Genomic DNA, 14,438 nt, shown 5'->3' on the forward strand with positions numbered 1-14,438 from the left:
GCGCATGCTGGTGGAGGACAACCGGCTCACTATAAATCATACAGACTAGTGGCAGGAACAAATCACTGGCATTGGGCACTACGAAGTTTCTGGGATGAAACACCAATTTGGTGCTAGGAACAATCTTCATTCCCTGGTTTTCTCAGGGGAAAACGAGTCCAAGTGATTTAAGACTGACTGACAGTGAGCTTATACAAATGCAGATGTCCAGTGACCAACAAGCGTGGGTTCAAATAGTGAGTTTTTAACCATCAGAACCAGATATAAAGGTAACAAACTGTGGCACTGTGTAGGAACACCTATGTAATGCTTAACTTCATACAGTGCTGGTGTGAACCACGCCAGAAACTCTCTAGAGACCAGCCACCTTCCCCTGTCCTCCCAGTGACACAGTCACGCTGTTCAGACCAACACCAGAATGACCAGTGATGTGCCTGTGCCACACTTCAGCTCAGTAAAGCTGCAGCAGTTTGGGAAGAGCTTGGCACATCCAGGTTTCTCCCCGACATGACTATGCCACCCAGCCAGCACATTTTACTGACAGCGAGAAGCTCACGTCTCCTGTTGCTCCCCAACGTAAATCCCAAGCAGTGACACCGTTCCAACTCCTGCAACCAAGCAACACCCTGGCCTGGGGCATGTGGGAGAGCCGGGCAGCAGACCTTACCCAAGCCAACAGCATCATCCTGGGTTGCCTTAGGATGAACGCTCCCCACATGTTAAGAAAGGTGATCCTTCTGCTCTAAATCCCAAGTGCCATGTCCAGTTCTGGGCTCCTCTGTACAAAAGAGACATGGACACACTGGAGAGAGTCCAGCAAAGGTCCACTAAGATGACTAAGGGACTGGAGCATCTCATTTACGAGGAGAGGCAGAGAGCTAGGACTGTTCAACCTGGAGCAAGCTCAGGGGGGATCTTATCAATGTGTGTCTGATGAGAGGGAATGAAGGGACCTGGACTCCTCTGAGGTGCCCAGTGGCAAGAAGAGGCCACGGGCACAAACTGAAAGATCCATCTGAAAGCAGGAAAACACCTTTTAACTGTGAGGGTGGTCAAATTCAGGAACAGGTTGCCCAGAGCTGAGTTGCTTCCATCTACGGAGGTACCGAAAACCCAAACAGACACAGACCTGTTCTGCCTGTTCCAGGCAGCCCTGCTTGAGCAGGATCGGATTAGATGATCAGTAGGTCCCTTCCAACCTAAACGATCCCATGAGAAAAGAATCCCAAACACCAACAGAAAAACCACTGAGAGTGCAGGTACACCGCTATGTACAACCTTCATCTTCATGTGACCACCAAACCCTCCTGTAACACTAAAACGAATTTCTCTGGGCTGATGGCCCTGAAGGTGCGAAATGAGGTGCTGCTGCAAGCAAAGCCGCCCCACGGTGCCACGCGCTGTGCACCTCAGGACCTGCGGAAACACCCTGTGTACTCAGTGTGTGGGAGGTGTGATGAATTGCTCAGGATTAGCACGCAGAGTGACAAAGTGCTCAGTGTGGGAAGGAAATACAGCCCAAGGAGAAAGAGACAGCTTTATTTAAGGAATCAAAGTGAGGTCTGGAAGGAGGAAGCCAGCAGTTGCCTGAGGAGTTGTGTTTCTGAGAAAGTGCAATTCAATCCTTCCCGGCTTAATGCTCTCCAAGAAAAGAGCTGCTGGGGCCAGCAGGTTTGTGCCAACTGCGAGGGTTCCTTCCCTGCCCTCCATCCAACCCAGCAGGGCTCTGACCAGCTCCACACCAGATGCCTGTTCTTCCCTGACAAAGGGATCTTCCAAGAGCTGCAGAGTGCCAGCACCAGGGAACTGGCAGGGGCTACTGTCCCGGCTCTCTGCAGGAGCTCATACAACACCTCTTTTCCTAGGGTGAGCCAGAACAAATCAACAAAACCATTGAGCTTTAAGGTGCAGCTGGTCTTTTCCCCCAGCATGCTCCTTGATGCAGGGAGAACACAGTCCAGTAGGCTTTACTCCAGCCACAGCCAGGACTGGTGATGCCCAAGCCAGCTGGAGTGTGCTGGGACTGGTCAGCGCTGTCTGGTGGAGAGACCCACGAGTGTGACTGACCTGTTCCTCTTGCAAGGATAAGCCCAGGCACCGCCTAGAACAAACATAACCTTGCTGCGCCCAGAAACTTCCCTCCGTAAACAAAAGCTTACGGCCAAGTCAAAGAAATTCAGATTCCAAAAAGAATCAGCCCTGGTGGGTCAGTACCATGGTTTCGCTGGCGACACTGGAGCAGCCTTCCACCAGCCTGAATGCCACTGTCCCATGAGCCATGGGCACCCGTTGTCACTGATGAACGTTGATCATGCAATGAGTAGTAACAGAGTTGCTCTGTTGGCACTGGACTGGCCTCTGAAGTTTCCTCTTTCACTGGCAAGGCAAGGGCCCAGCAGGCTGCTTCACAGGTGCTCAGTTCTTCCATCGGATTTGCTAAAAGAGAGAAGGAGACATCACTAACATCAGTGCCGAACACAGACCCCTCAGGGGACAAGTTAGCAAGTCCCAATCCCTGACAAGGACAGCTAGGCCGGAGGGTGCTATTTCTATCAGTTTCACCCCTCATTCCTCCCCTGAAAGCAACCCCAAACAAAGATTAGCTTCCCAGCAGGGACAAAAGTATGTAGGGCAGTCATGCCCTTACACCTAACCTACAGCCCATGCTGCTGAGAGTCTCTGGAAGAAAAAGTAGGTGTTTCTTACCATGTTGCTGAGAATGCTGTTAATCTTCTCTTCTTCCACAGAGCCTCGCTCCACCTTGCATTTATACGCTGTCAGCTGGATGCGATCCTTCAGATCCCTGTACGTCTAGATAAACAGCAAAACCAGCACCCAGTGGGGTGAAGAGGACACTTGCACAGTCAGATGGTGCCTGGCAGATGAGCGGGGCAACTCTTCAATCCCCCCTCAAGTTCCCACTACAGCATAATTCTACAGCGGAAGTGCTAGGAGCCACTCTTCTGGCTCACTTGGATTAACTGGGAATCACATCACTGCTCCCAGGCCCCGGGGATACACAAACACCACCGGGTGCCTGACACCAGAGGCACATGGCAGAGCATGGGAGAGCCAGGGGGAAAAAGCAGGCTCTTTGTCCCACCTCTTCACAGAGAGCAAGGACCTACCTCAATGACAACATCATGGCACTTGTACTTGGTGGCGAGGTTCAACCGCGTCTCCACATCCTCCACTAGACGCACGTACTCCTGCAGCACCTGGGAGGCAAGGAATTGTGTCTCAGCTCCCTTCCGCAGGTACCTCCTGCCTCGTTCTCTCACTCCAGTCACAAAACCTTCCAAGGTTGCTGGTCACACAGACGTGACCCCTTCCTTCCTAAGGCAGCAAGTGACCAGGTCAAGACTGCTCAGGACCCCAGAGGCAGTAACACTTTGCTCACAAAGCTCAGAGTCCTAGGTTACCTCGTTCCCATGGATCAGGTTAACCACTGCCAGCCACATTAAGCATAAGAAAAGTTAATGTACCAAATGAAGGTGGCAGTGCAACGTGGGGAGAGCCCCCAGGCAACTTCAGGACTGCTGTCCCCCTTGCAGTCAGACCGAGGGGGTCCTCGTTACCACCCACATTCCTGTTGATGCAGCTCAGCAAGCCATTCTTCCACTCCCAGCTAGGAGTCAGCTCACTTGGGAATCATTCACACCCCAAATCCCAACAAGAGCAGGAAAACATAAGCAGTAGTTCCTTGATGACCTGCACAGGAGCATTGTTCCTCTGCAAGATCTCCACCACCCGGTGGAAGCCAATAGGTGCCTTCTTCTTGGTGTAGCCCAGCCAGTTCTGAAATGAGAGCCAAACCCTACGTTAGTCCTTAAAGGACAATCCCTCCAGCCACAGGAAAATGTTTTTCCCCACTGCCAGCAGTGTATGCCACCAGCCACAACACGCACCACTGGCAGAGCCCTTCATGCAGTGGTTGGGCGCAGGTTGGCTGCGAAGCCTTTGGTAACAGAGCAGGAGGGCAGGCCCCTACCCTGACCTTGTTGCAGCCAAGCCAGGCCCAGCGTAGGTCTCAGGCAGGGAGAGGAGGAACGATTCCAACACCCTGCAGCAGAGGTGCTGGGCTCTGCTTGAAATAAAATCAGTCTGTCCAGTAACTCCAGAACAAGCCAGCTATCAGTTGTAGATCTCAGTACTTGGAACTGAGACCCCAGCAAGGCTTTCTGCAGCTCACCTTGGTGGTGAAGAGGGCATCCACGTCATTCCAGGCTCGCAGCTTGGCACGGGCAGCCAGAGCAGTCAGCACATACTGCTTATCAGGAATCTGCAAGGCAGAAAGCTGCAGTCAGAGTGCTAGCACAGCTCAGGGGGCCTGTGTGGGTGGGACAGGAACAGCATCTGCTCCCAGCCCTGTCAGGACCCACACCAACAGCCAGGCAAGGAGGTGAGATGCTGCCTGAGGCCAGGGCCTTCACTGCAGAGAGCAGGAGGTGGAGATTTGCAAGTGCTGCTGCAGCCAGGGTGCACCCAGTGAAAGCCTCCACATGGCTCCCACTTGCCCTTCTGAGCCTCCAGAATGGCCCTGCTGAAGGAGCCCCTCAAACTCCTCCTACCCAGCCCCCTCACTAAATACAATTTGGCTGCCCACATTTTCAGCTTCCACAACAGCAGGAGACTCACGTACTTTAAAAGTTTTCTTCAGGTTGATCGGGCTGCTGAACGTTCCCTAGAGAGAGCAGACAAGTCAGTGAAACTCAGGACAACAGGCTCCGGGAGAGGTCCAGACCCCTGTTGTAAGGCACTTGGCTCACACAGCGTTAATCTCCCCAGGTTTTTACTGCTTTTTGCTCCTGACAGCACTACAGGAGGAAACAGCTGGCAGAGGAGAGCAACTATCCCATGCCATTAGCTCTCTGGTTTGGTTTCCCCTACAGCCTCAACTGGTGCACCTCCAGCACTTCCAAGACCAGTATCACACAGCTCAGCCTTACAATCCCTTCAGGGATTAAGGGCTAATTTGGGCTCCTTCGAGCCAGAAGTGAAAGATAGTGGTTTCTAGGAGGCAACTCCCTGACAGGCTGTCCCAGCTCGAATGTCTCTTTCTTCTTAGAGCACAAAAGAAAACTCCAAACTCGTCCCAGGTGGACAAAGGGCACTGAGTTCCACTAGGTCTCTCTGAGGGATGAAATATGACCTCCCTCCCCTTCTTTCCTTAACACAACCCAGCTTAACCACCCTGCATATTGAGGGCTACAGGGATGAGATGTAACCCTTCTCCCACTCTCTTTTCATCCTCACCTCAGCTTCTCCATAGTGGTAGAAGCATGAATAGAAGAGGGTGGTCACTAGTGGCATGTTGAGAATTGAAGCCTTGCGAGGATATTTCCGAAATACCTCTGACTGCCCGGCTGTCTCCAAGTGCCGATCGTTGGCCTGTGGGAACAAGAAGACAGAGGGGGTGAACAAAAGCTAGGGCAACTGCCTGACCTAACTGTGGGGTAGAGACCTGGGGAGATCACAGCCTCAACACGCCATGAAGTCTCAGGTCTGGCATTTCACGTGTGCCTGGTACTTCACATGTGCTTGGCAGAGCAGCTTGGACAGCAGTTAAACTCCACTAGCCAGGGCAGGCTGGTTAGATCCAAAGGGGTAAGCGTGAAGGACAGATAGTGATCTCTCAGCTTGTCCCAGTCATCCCCGAACAGCAGAGAAGATTTCATACCTCAATGATGATCTGTCGCTCCAACAGGGTATAATGGTCTTGGATGTGGGAGGTATCCTCAGCTGAAAATGGCAGCCTGGCCAGACACGGAGGAAGGAGACACTGTCAGCAGCTCTTCGCACAGTACAGTTCAAAGGATGCTCTTCTCTCCCAAACACACTCCTCACAGAGAGAGATGTGGGGAACACCTCCCATTCTCCCCAGCCTGAGTGGCTAGAAGGTACTCAAGCTCCTGCCCCACTGCCCTCTCCAATTGGTTTTCTCCTAGACAGGCTCCAGAGAAGGAAAAGTGGTGTGGCATCTCTCTCAGAACCACCAAAAGCTGATGCTACCAATTTCCTCAAGTGCTCAGGCACCCAAGCTTTCATCCTTCACAACCTGAAGGGTCAATGATCAGAAGGTCCCTGAAGCATCTTTGCCCCCACTTAAGCAGCAAAAGCTGCTAGGCTAGTGATCAGCACAAACCCTTCCTCTCTGCTCTACGCTGTGCCCACACCACCCCCCTCCCACTGAGGCAAAACCAACATCGGCTCTCTAACTGCGCAAGCTGTGGCACTGGGACAGAGGTCTAGTTTGCTTTACTACCACCTTCTGTGAAGCACCCACCCTTCCTCCCACCCTCCCTCTTGCATATTTTCTTACCCAATGCAGCCTTTCAGAAATTCCCTCCTTTTTTCTACATCCTGGATGTTCAGATGCTCCCGGTACTGGGACAGCTGGAGGGAGAGGGAAAAGAAGCAGAGTCTGTTCTCATGGATTTGAATGATACAGGACTTCAGAAGGCAAAATGGGGATGCAAAGCTCTCTCCTGACTACCAGACACCCTGCAGCCAGCCTCCCCCTGCCCACCACACTCCCTCTTCTCTGAGGAAAGGGAGCTTCTACTCCTGGGAATACTCACAGCAACTTCCTCCGTCCTGTCTAGGAACCTGCAAAAGGGAATGAGCAAGCATGAACCTGGAAGCAGGTTCCAAGTAGCGTGCTCAGCCTGGCCGCAAGGCTGGGCAAGAGCCTCACCTGAGCAGATCCAGAAGCAACTTCTGCTCACCCGTCTCTTTGAGGAAATGGATCAGATGACACAAGGCCACCTGCCGCACCTCCAGCTCCTGAAACAAGATCTCTACAGGACAGAAAGATGGCATACAGGTGGGTAAAGTAAGTTAGCCCTACCAAGTCAGAGGGCAAGCGTGGCGCACAGGGCTGCAAGCCACTGGCAGGACTCAACAACCTTATCCCATCTCAACGCACAGCCTTGAAAGCTAGGGCGCAGGACAAGAGCCCGTTCACTAGGCTGCCAGCTGCGTTCACTGCAGTGTGCTACCCCTACAGATTCATTTTCATTCACCCCATCACCATTACCACCGACCACTGCTTAAAGCTCCTTCCTGGGGCCTTCATGGGTATCACCATCCCCCCTCCCAAGTTACACTTGCAGCAAAAATATTATATGCTCAGTAAAGCAGCGATACTCCAGACGCTCTCTTTGTGACTTGCATCCCCTCCGCCCTTAAATGAAACACAGTATAGAAACCCTGGCCTCGGTCACACTTACCTCTCCTTAGTGTCCGTTTCAAGAATATCAGGACCTGTGAGCACAGAGAAGCAGCTGTCAGCTGAGCAGATCAGTCTTTACCAGAATTAAGACAGACAGACAGCAAACTGGTCAAGGCCTGGGGAAGCTTTTGCAAAGGGCCTCTGAAGACACAGCTCGTACAGCACTGAATTCTGCTGCCCATTAAATACAGGACAAGCAGTGAGCCAGGGTCACAGCTGCCTGGATTCCTGCCTAAGCTCCTAGGCAAGTGAGATCAAAATTTACAAAGAAAAACCTTTCCATGAGAGACCCAAGGGCTTAAAAGATCTGGGTGAGGGAAACTGACACCATCCCATCTGCTGTCTGATACTTTCCAAGCTAGATAAACTGGAGAGGCCCCTCAAATCTTCTGCACTGCAATGAGCAGATTAAACCTCGGCCTTCAAGAAGTTACTGCAAAGATCTGTAAGGCTGAAGGATCAGGTTCCTTGTTATTAACCTGACATGAATTCTGCAGAGTGACAGGAAAGCCAGCAGGACTATGGAGCTTCCCAGTTTTAAGCTTCAATGCTTTTTAGTAAATTCTTGGTTTTAAGTAAAGAACAATCCCCCATCTTGCAAGATTAGGTGCCCAACTGACTGCATCCACACAAGCACCCTCTGTAGGTCACCCAGGAAGTCCCCAGTCCTGTATGGCCCCAGCAGGACTCACAGCTGTAATGACATTCCCATCATGCGCTGCCACGGCTTCATCCAAGAGCACCAGCTTGTCCTGCAGGGAGCGAAATCTCTCTAGCGAGCAGACCTGGAGATGGAAGAGGTGTAAGTAGGCATATGGGACATCAGACAATCCCCAGGATGAACCACCCCACCTGGGGTGAATAACTGCCCTCCCAACCAGCGGGAACCTCTCACTTAGCTGAAACCACGTGCTGCATGATCCCTGGGAATCTGCCCACAAGGTTTGCGGAGTTAGCCTTCGTTACTGCCCGGGCCAGGACAGCAGACCTTGCACATTCCGCATAAACACCCTTGTAACAAGGCAAAACTTCCCTGCATGTCACAAACCATCAGCCCTGACAGGAGGAACTCTGCAGGGCCCTTTCCACAGGGAAGACCAGGCCTCTCTCAGCCTTTAGTTCACCTCAGTCTTTGAGGAGACATGTGCAGATTAAAACCACAAGCTACCAGTGTGCTCGCTGCAAAATAAGGCAGCTGAGACTAATATTCCAGCTCCAGTGCAAGCAAGATCACTTGTCTTCCTCCCTCCACTTGCCACCAACCAAGAAGGGAAGCAAAGACCCACACCATTTTTTCCCATAAACCCAGCCCCAGGGAGCAGAAAGGGGAGAGAGCGACACAGGTACCTCCTGTCAGAGCCTAGCTGAGGGGATAACTGAAGGAAACAATGCCACAAAATCCTGAAAGTCTCCTGCTGCTCCTGAGCTACTGTGATCCCAGCACTGCCACCTGGCAAAGCAGCAGTCAGGCAGAGCGCTGTCCCTGCTAAATTCTGCGAGCAACACGGATTCCCTCCCTGCTCCCGGAACAGCCAGGAGCATAGGGAAGCATAAAGCAGCTCAGGGCTACCTGCCCTCTGTCTCTTGCAAGCAGGTAGGAGTGGAAAGTCCTTACCTTGCCCCTCTGCATTCGCCTGACTGTATCTTTGGGGCTCCAATCACTGCTGTAATCCTGCCACAAGAAAAATAAAGAGCTCTTGAGCCTCAAGAAGCCTCAGACTCTGCATGCTGGTGGGGAAGGAAGCTAGAGGCTCAGGTGTTAACACAGAGTCTTGCCACAGTAGGGTCCGTCATCACGTCCCTTAGAAGAAGTGCATTTCAGCAGGTTGTCCTCCTTGCCAATTAAAGCTCCAACGTTGCTTTCAGAAGGACAAACAAAATACAGGCAAAACTGACAAAACCAAAACTGAGGGGGAAAGGGGTCAGTTCTTGCTACAATTCAGACAGACTTCTGCCGGTGAGCCTTCCACATCAGCGTGGAGAACACAGGGACAACAGCCCAAGCTTTCCACAGCAGCGTGCAGAACACTGGGACAACAGCCTCAGGCAAGTGCCTGGTCAGAAAGGACTGGTACAACGTGACAAGAGCACTGAAGCCCATAGTGAGACCAGCTTAAGGTAACATGCTAGTGCTGCCACAAGGACCAAAGTTCTTCCCCTGCAGCCACCACCATCTGGAAGCACTGGATAAGAAGTGGCGGTGGCCTGAGCCACTCCTGAACTCAATCCAAATCTCTATGAGGCACAGTTGTACTTCTGCCTCAAAAGACACAAAGAAAGGGAGTAACCAGAACCAGCCCTGAGAACACCAATTTTTAAATTCATTGAAGATTTACTGAGAGCCCAAATATAAAGAAAAGGGCTGACCCAGTCCTATTTGGGGACCACTGCACACAAGTCTCTGAAGTCAATGGACAGCTGAGTGTCAAATGTCCTGAGCACCAGGGTTCCCTCCAGCACCCTTAGCCAGAAGCAGCTCCTCAGCCTCTTGCTGTCACAACACTGGTTCAAAGCTGCCACTGACTTTCCCTTCTTTGTTCCACTCCACACCTGCCTGCTTTTAAGGGGCTGTACAACCCTCCTCCTTCCTGCTTCTCTGCCTCTGCATGCACAGAACACAACAGGCCATGCTTATTTCTCCTGCTGTGCTTTCAGCAAGTGCTACCTCTTAGGTTATGTGATTAATGGCTAATCAACCTAAACACACCAACCTGGTGAGGATCAGATGGCCAAGGAGAGGTGGAGAACACCCAGTAACCTAGTCAGTGCCATCTGAGCACAGCGACTTGCCACCATCAAATCAGACAGATTAGGTCATTATCCCTCGTTTAAAACCCTCCAAGATGAGTAAACCACAGAAACTTTCCCCAAACAGCATGCAACCCTAAAGAGGAAAATAGAATCCTGGGAAGTTTTTAAGAGGATTGTGTAAATGTGTGAGGCTTGTTACGGAAGTTTACAGGAAAGACAAAATGAAGGGAAAAGGTGAGATCAAAATTAATTGGGCAGAAACGAGTAGGAAAATATAAGGAAAAGGAGCCATAGAGTGCCAGCTGATCTTAAACAAGCGGCTAGTTAGTGTTCCTGTCTAAGCCCTGCAATGGATCACTGCAGTTTGTCTTATATTCTCATTAAATTCTATATTTAAATGTCTTCTGTATGGGTGGGCTCTCCATTCTAAATGTATGTGTTTGTATGAATGCTAGTGAACTTCAAGCTCCAACAGCCCATAAGTAGAATAAGCAGTCTGTGTACCACAAACCCAAATGGGACCATGAACCCTGGGGGCTCAAGGGTCCAGGTGCTAGCAACTGGAGGAGACTGCGGTCTGGGGTTCAGCTACAAAACAAACTGTATGTCTACGACCAGCTTCCAGAGAGTGTGTGTATGCTCCACTAGTGGAATTCAACCCTGGTCAGACAGAAAGGAGGTTCAGGATCAGGCCTGAGTGTTGTGTGCATGTGTCTGTTGGTAAAGGCATTGGTTTCTCACTGTGTTTCTGTCCGTGAGGGCAGCTGTGTTAGTACTGGCATGTCTTTATCTGTTGGGAATATGTGCTCAGTCCATTTACTGGCTGGACCTGGGGACATGGCACCACAACCTCGCATCTTCTAAGTAGGAGAAATCCACCCAGTCCCAAAATCCATTAAATTCTGCAATACCTAACACTGCCTATCTGTGAGAAAACCATTGCTGGAATGCCACCTCTGTGTAACTCCCTCTGTGTTGTCCCAGTAATTCATGAACAAGAAATATAGAAGCCTTTAGATTTAAAAAAACTAAAAAGCACACGTGATGCCAATTCATCTGACCCAGCATGAAAGCAGTTTACAGGCAAAGCACTATTTAGAAATCCCTTTTCACAAAGAATGCTGGGCCATTCATGAGGAGAAGGAGTAACTAAGACGCTCAGCAAAGCTCCCTACTTGCGAGCAAAAGCAGAGAACACCTAAATTACTGCGAGGGTGCATTTTGCAGCTCCCTGTCCTATTCCCTGTACTGCCCTCTGTTGTCTGAAATAGCGAATAATCACTTCCCATGAAACCAAGAGAGTAGGAAGTTCTGGCAATAATCTGATCTCAGCACACCACAAACACAGGCTGCTCACCTTGTACTCAGATTTGGGTCTGCGCTGCTCTGGGGCGTAGCTTTTAACTCCTGTGTCAGAGAGGGCTGAGAGGGAAAGGCAAAGCTGAGTAGCACATCAAAATCCTGATTCACACCCACTTCCAAACCCGCCCTTTTCTTGGTTTTCATGGTAGAAGACCCAAACTCAAGCATCAAATAGCAATACAAAATTGCACTAAACCCAACAGCCATCAGTTGTACATAAGCAGATTACCCCAAACCATCATGCCAACTCTTTCACTTCTTTCTCGAATGACTTTCAGATGACCCATGATTCAATTTCCCTTTCTGCAACATAAGGAAGATGACACTTCCCCTTGTTTTTGGAAATGCGTTGGTTTATGTAAATCTGCACCCCTCCCAGAATGAGGCAGGGATTCAAAACTTACCATCTGAAAGGGACTGGAAACTTGGAAGTTTGTTTCGTCCTGAAATCAAAACAAACACTCATGAGAGACTGTCTCTTCACCAGCAACATCTCTTGCAGAGGCTCAAACACACAGCACTGCTTAGGCCATGGCAATATGGACAGCTTCATTCCCCAGGGCTGCAATTTGGATGCCTTTCATTATACACTGTGATATCAAAGCTGAGAGTAAAAAACCACCCCAGGGAATGAGAGACAAAGTAAAAGCTGTTTTGGTGTCTGGCTGCAAGACAACAGAGCTGAACTCTTGCAAGCTGTGTAAGTCCCCGCACCGGCCTGCTGCGCAGTTCTCCCCCACTGCTGCTACGGTGTGTTTGCTGAACCAACTGTAACACCAACTGCAGCCAGCTGAGCTGCAAATGAAGGATAATCAATATGTCTTCTCTACAGTACTGAAGATCAAATGAAAGCCACATGGGTCGAGCCAGTCCCTTTGTAGCCTGTTCTTTTCCACCACACAAATGGATTGCTGTACAGCCTGTGCTGCTCTGTGGATCCTGGCTTTTAAAGAGCCATAATCTCCAGAGCCCCCTCCCATAGCAGAAGAGCATGCCATCTTCTGCACAAGACAGTCCCCAGTTTCTGACTGATGAGAGATACACTCCCACACTGAGGAAAGATCAGAGCTTCCCTGTCTTGCCATACACTTAAGAGAAAACAATTTACACAGGATCACACAATTGCCCATTGACACTCTTGAGGGAAAGCTCATTTGTCCGTAATGCATATGATGAATCTCACCTTTGAACAGGCTGCTCAGGGAGTAGGAAGAAACTTGTTTGGAAATAGCAGCATAGGAGGAAGGGCCCTTCTGTAGGCTGGCATCTCGGCCCTCCAGCGAGCTACTGCTGCTGGAGGCTGTCTCTTTGATCGACCAGGAGATACCTATGCGCAGACAGAGGTAACAGAGAAAGAAAACCAGTCTGTAAGAACTGATCTTATGGCATGGCAGGAACGTCAGCAAGCATGTCCTAGTCTGTTCCGCACTAGCACATCCTGTAACGTTGACCCTCAGCATGCAGAATCCCAGGTGCGTGTCATACTGCTTGTTAAACAGTCGCGCACTGTCCTCCACGAACGGTTGATTTCAGCGATGTTGTACAGCTGGTTATGGCTTAGATAAAAAAAATGCACTGAGATACTTTTCCTCCCTACACAGACAAAACAGCTGTCAGTGTGCATATGCTGCTGGCAACAATGCACATCTCTCTCCTGCTTGTTTGAGACACAGTTTTCCTTTCCTTTCATGCAGCTGCACAACACACACAATTTAGGACAGTGCGTCAGAGCCAAAAGGAGAGTATGTAGAGCCCTTGGGTGGGAAAAGAAACAGCCTGAACCAGAGGGAGGAGCTACAGCATAGGACAAAAAGAACAGACTCTTTGACGGTCCTCTGGGTGACCCTGATGTACATTTTCACTGTACGGCACTAACTAGCAAGTGCCACATATTCTGTTGGTCACGAATTCAAAGTGCAGAAGACAGCATCACGTGTGGATCATGAGCTTGCTCCCATCATCACTAGAAACGCATTTGCTTAATGCTTACAATTCCCTTGCAAACTTCAAGCATAAGAGTCAGTCTGAAAAGACACACTAAACATTGGAATATCTCCTTAAAGTGCTGTGGGAACAAAGCACAGGGAGCTTTAAATGGTGCCATTTCAGGCAGCAGAGTGAAGGAATCCTGCAGGCCAGATGGGTGTGATGAATATCAAGTCATAACCTCCAAAATATCTGCTCTAAGATGGGCTACGTATTGGGAAAAACACAGTGAATTCCCTCCACTTGTCTGCACTGCTCTTCTTTATGTAATCCGGGCTTCTGCTCACTCTCTCTTCAGTGGATCCACACAGGTAAATCAAGTGGTTCACCACATGATGTGAGGAGACTAGAATGAGGTTAGATATGCAGGATTATAGCAAGTAGTACTCCTAACCTTGACTAGATGACATGACTTAAGCAGTAACTTTAAGCTCCCTCTGTCTCTGGGATAACTTGCAGTACTTCTGCACTTACTTCCCACTGGTTCTCCGCTCCAGCTGACCCTCTCAAGGTCGTCGTCATCATCATCATCATCAACAATATCCCGAAGGCTATTCACTGCCCGTTTGGATTCCTTTAGCTATGGGCAAAAGAAAAAACTCTCATAAAGACCACCAGTGTTGCAGAGTGTGCTTTATTTCCCATTACCTCCAAACGATCTCCCTCAAAGCTTTGAATACAGCTTTTTCAGCTCCCACTGCCTCTTCTGGAGAAGGGCCTTTCATGCCTGTCGGCGTTCAACAAACACAGCAGCCCTTTCTCACTGCTGGGAACCCAAAGGCCACCGACACCTACGCCGACACCGGCAGCTGGACCAGCAGGAGCCGCGGTTTGATGGACGGGGAGGAACCACGCTCCTAACGAGACTTCAGACTGGCTACCCAGGGAGGTGAGACGGGAGCCCTTGGCGGCCTCCACAGAGGGCAGGAGGCGAGCATCCACCCCACGCAGGAAGCACAGGCCGTCATGGAAACGCGGGGCCGAGGCCGGGGCTGAAACAGCCACGGGAGGTGGGGGTCGGGCCCTACCTGTGAGAGCTCATCATCCTCATCATCAAAGGTGAAGGCCCGGAACTTGGAGCTGTGCCAGTACTCCTCCTCGTCCG

The 14,438-nt window shown here is 50.5% G+C and overlaps 1 protein-coding gene across 1 annotated transcript; it reads right to left on the minus strand.

Moving 5' to 3' along the window:
• Positions 1 to 2,210: 2,210 nt before the first annotated feature.
• VIPAS39 (VPS33B interacting protein, apical-basolateral polarity regulator, spe-39 homolog) lies at positions 2,211 to 14,433 on the minus strand (the record flags this gene model as incomplete). Its single annotated transcript, XM_010153391.1, has 19 exons — positions 2,211 to 2,436; positions 2,707 to 2,811; positions 3,129 to 3,218; positions 3,712 to 3,798; positions 4,193 to 4,282; positions 4,643 to 4,684; positions 5,257 to 5,391; positions 5,681 to 5,756; positions 6,323 to 6,396; positions 6,582 to 6,609; positions 6,698 to 6,800; positions 7,233 to 7,266; positions 7,927 to 8,019; positions 8,850 to 8,906; positions 11,343 to 11,407; positions 11,752 to 11,790; positions 12,531 to 12,674; positions 13,808 to 13,913; positions 14,362 to 14,433. Coding segments are annotated over 19 exons (1,461 nt in total), but the record flags the coding sequence as incomplete, so codon positions are not given.
• Between the last annotated feature and the right edge of the window lie 5 nt (positions 14,434 to 14,438).

The sequence above is a fragment of the Eurypyga helias genome, unplaced genomic scaffold, assembly GCF_000690775.1.
Source record: "Eurypyga helias isolate BGI_N326 unplaced genomic scaffold, ASM69077v1 Scaffold52086, whole genome shotgun sequence".
NCBI classification, from domain to species: domain Eukaryota; kingdom Metazoa; phylum Chordata; class Aves; order Eurypygiformes; family Eurypygidae; genus Eurypyga; species Eurypyga helias.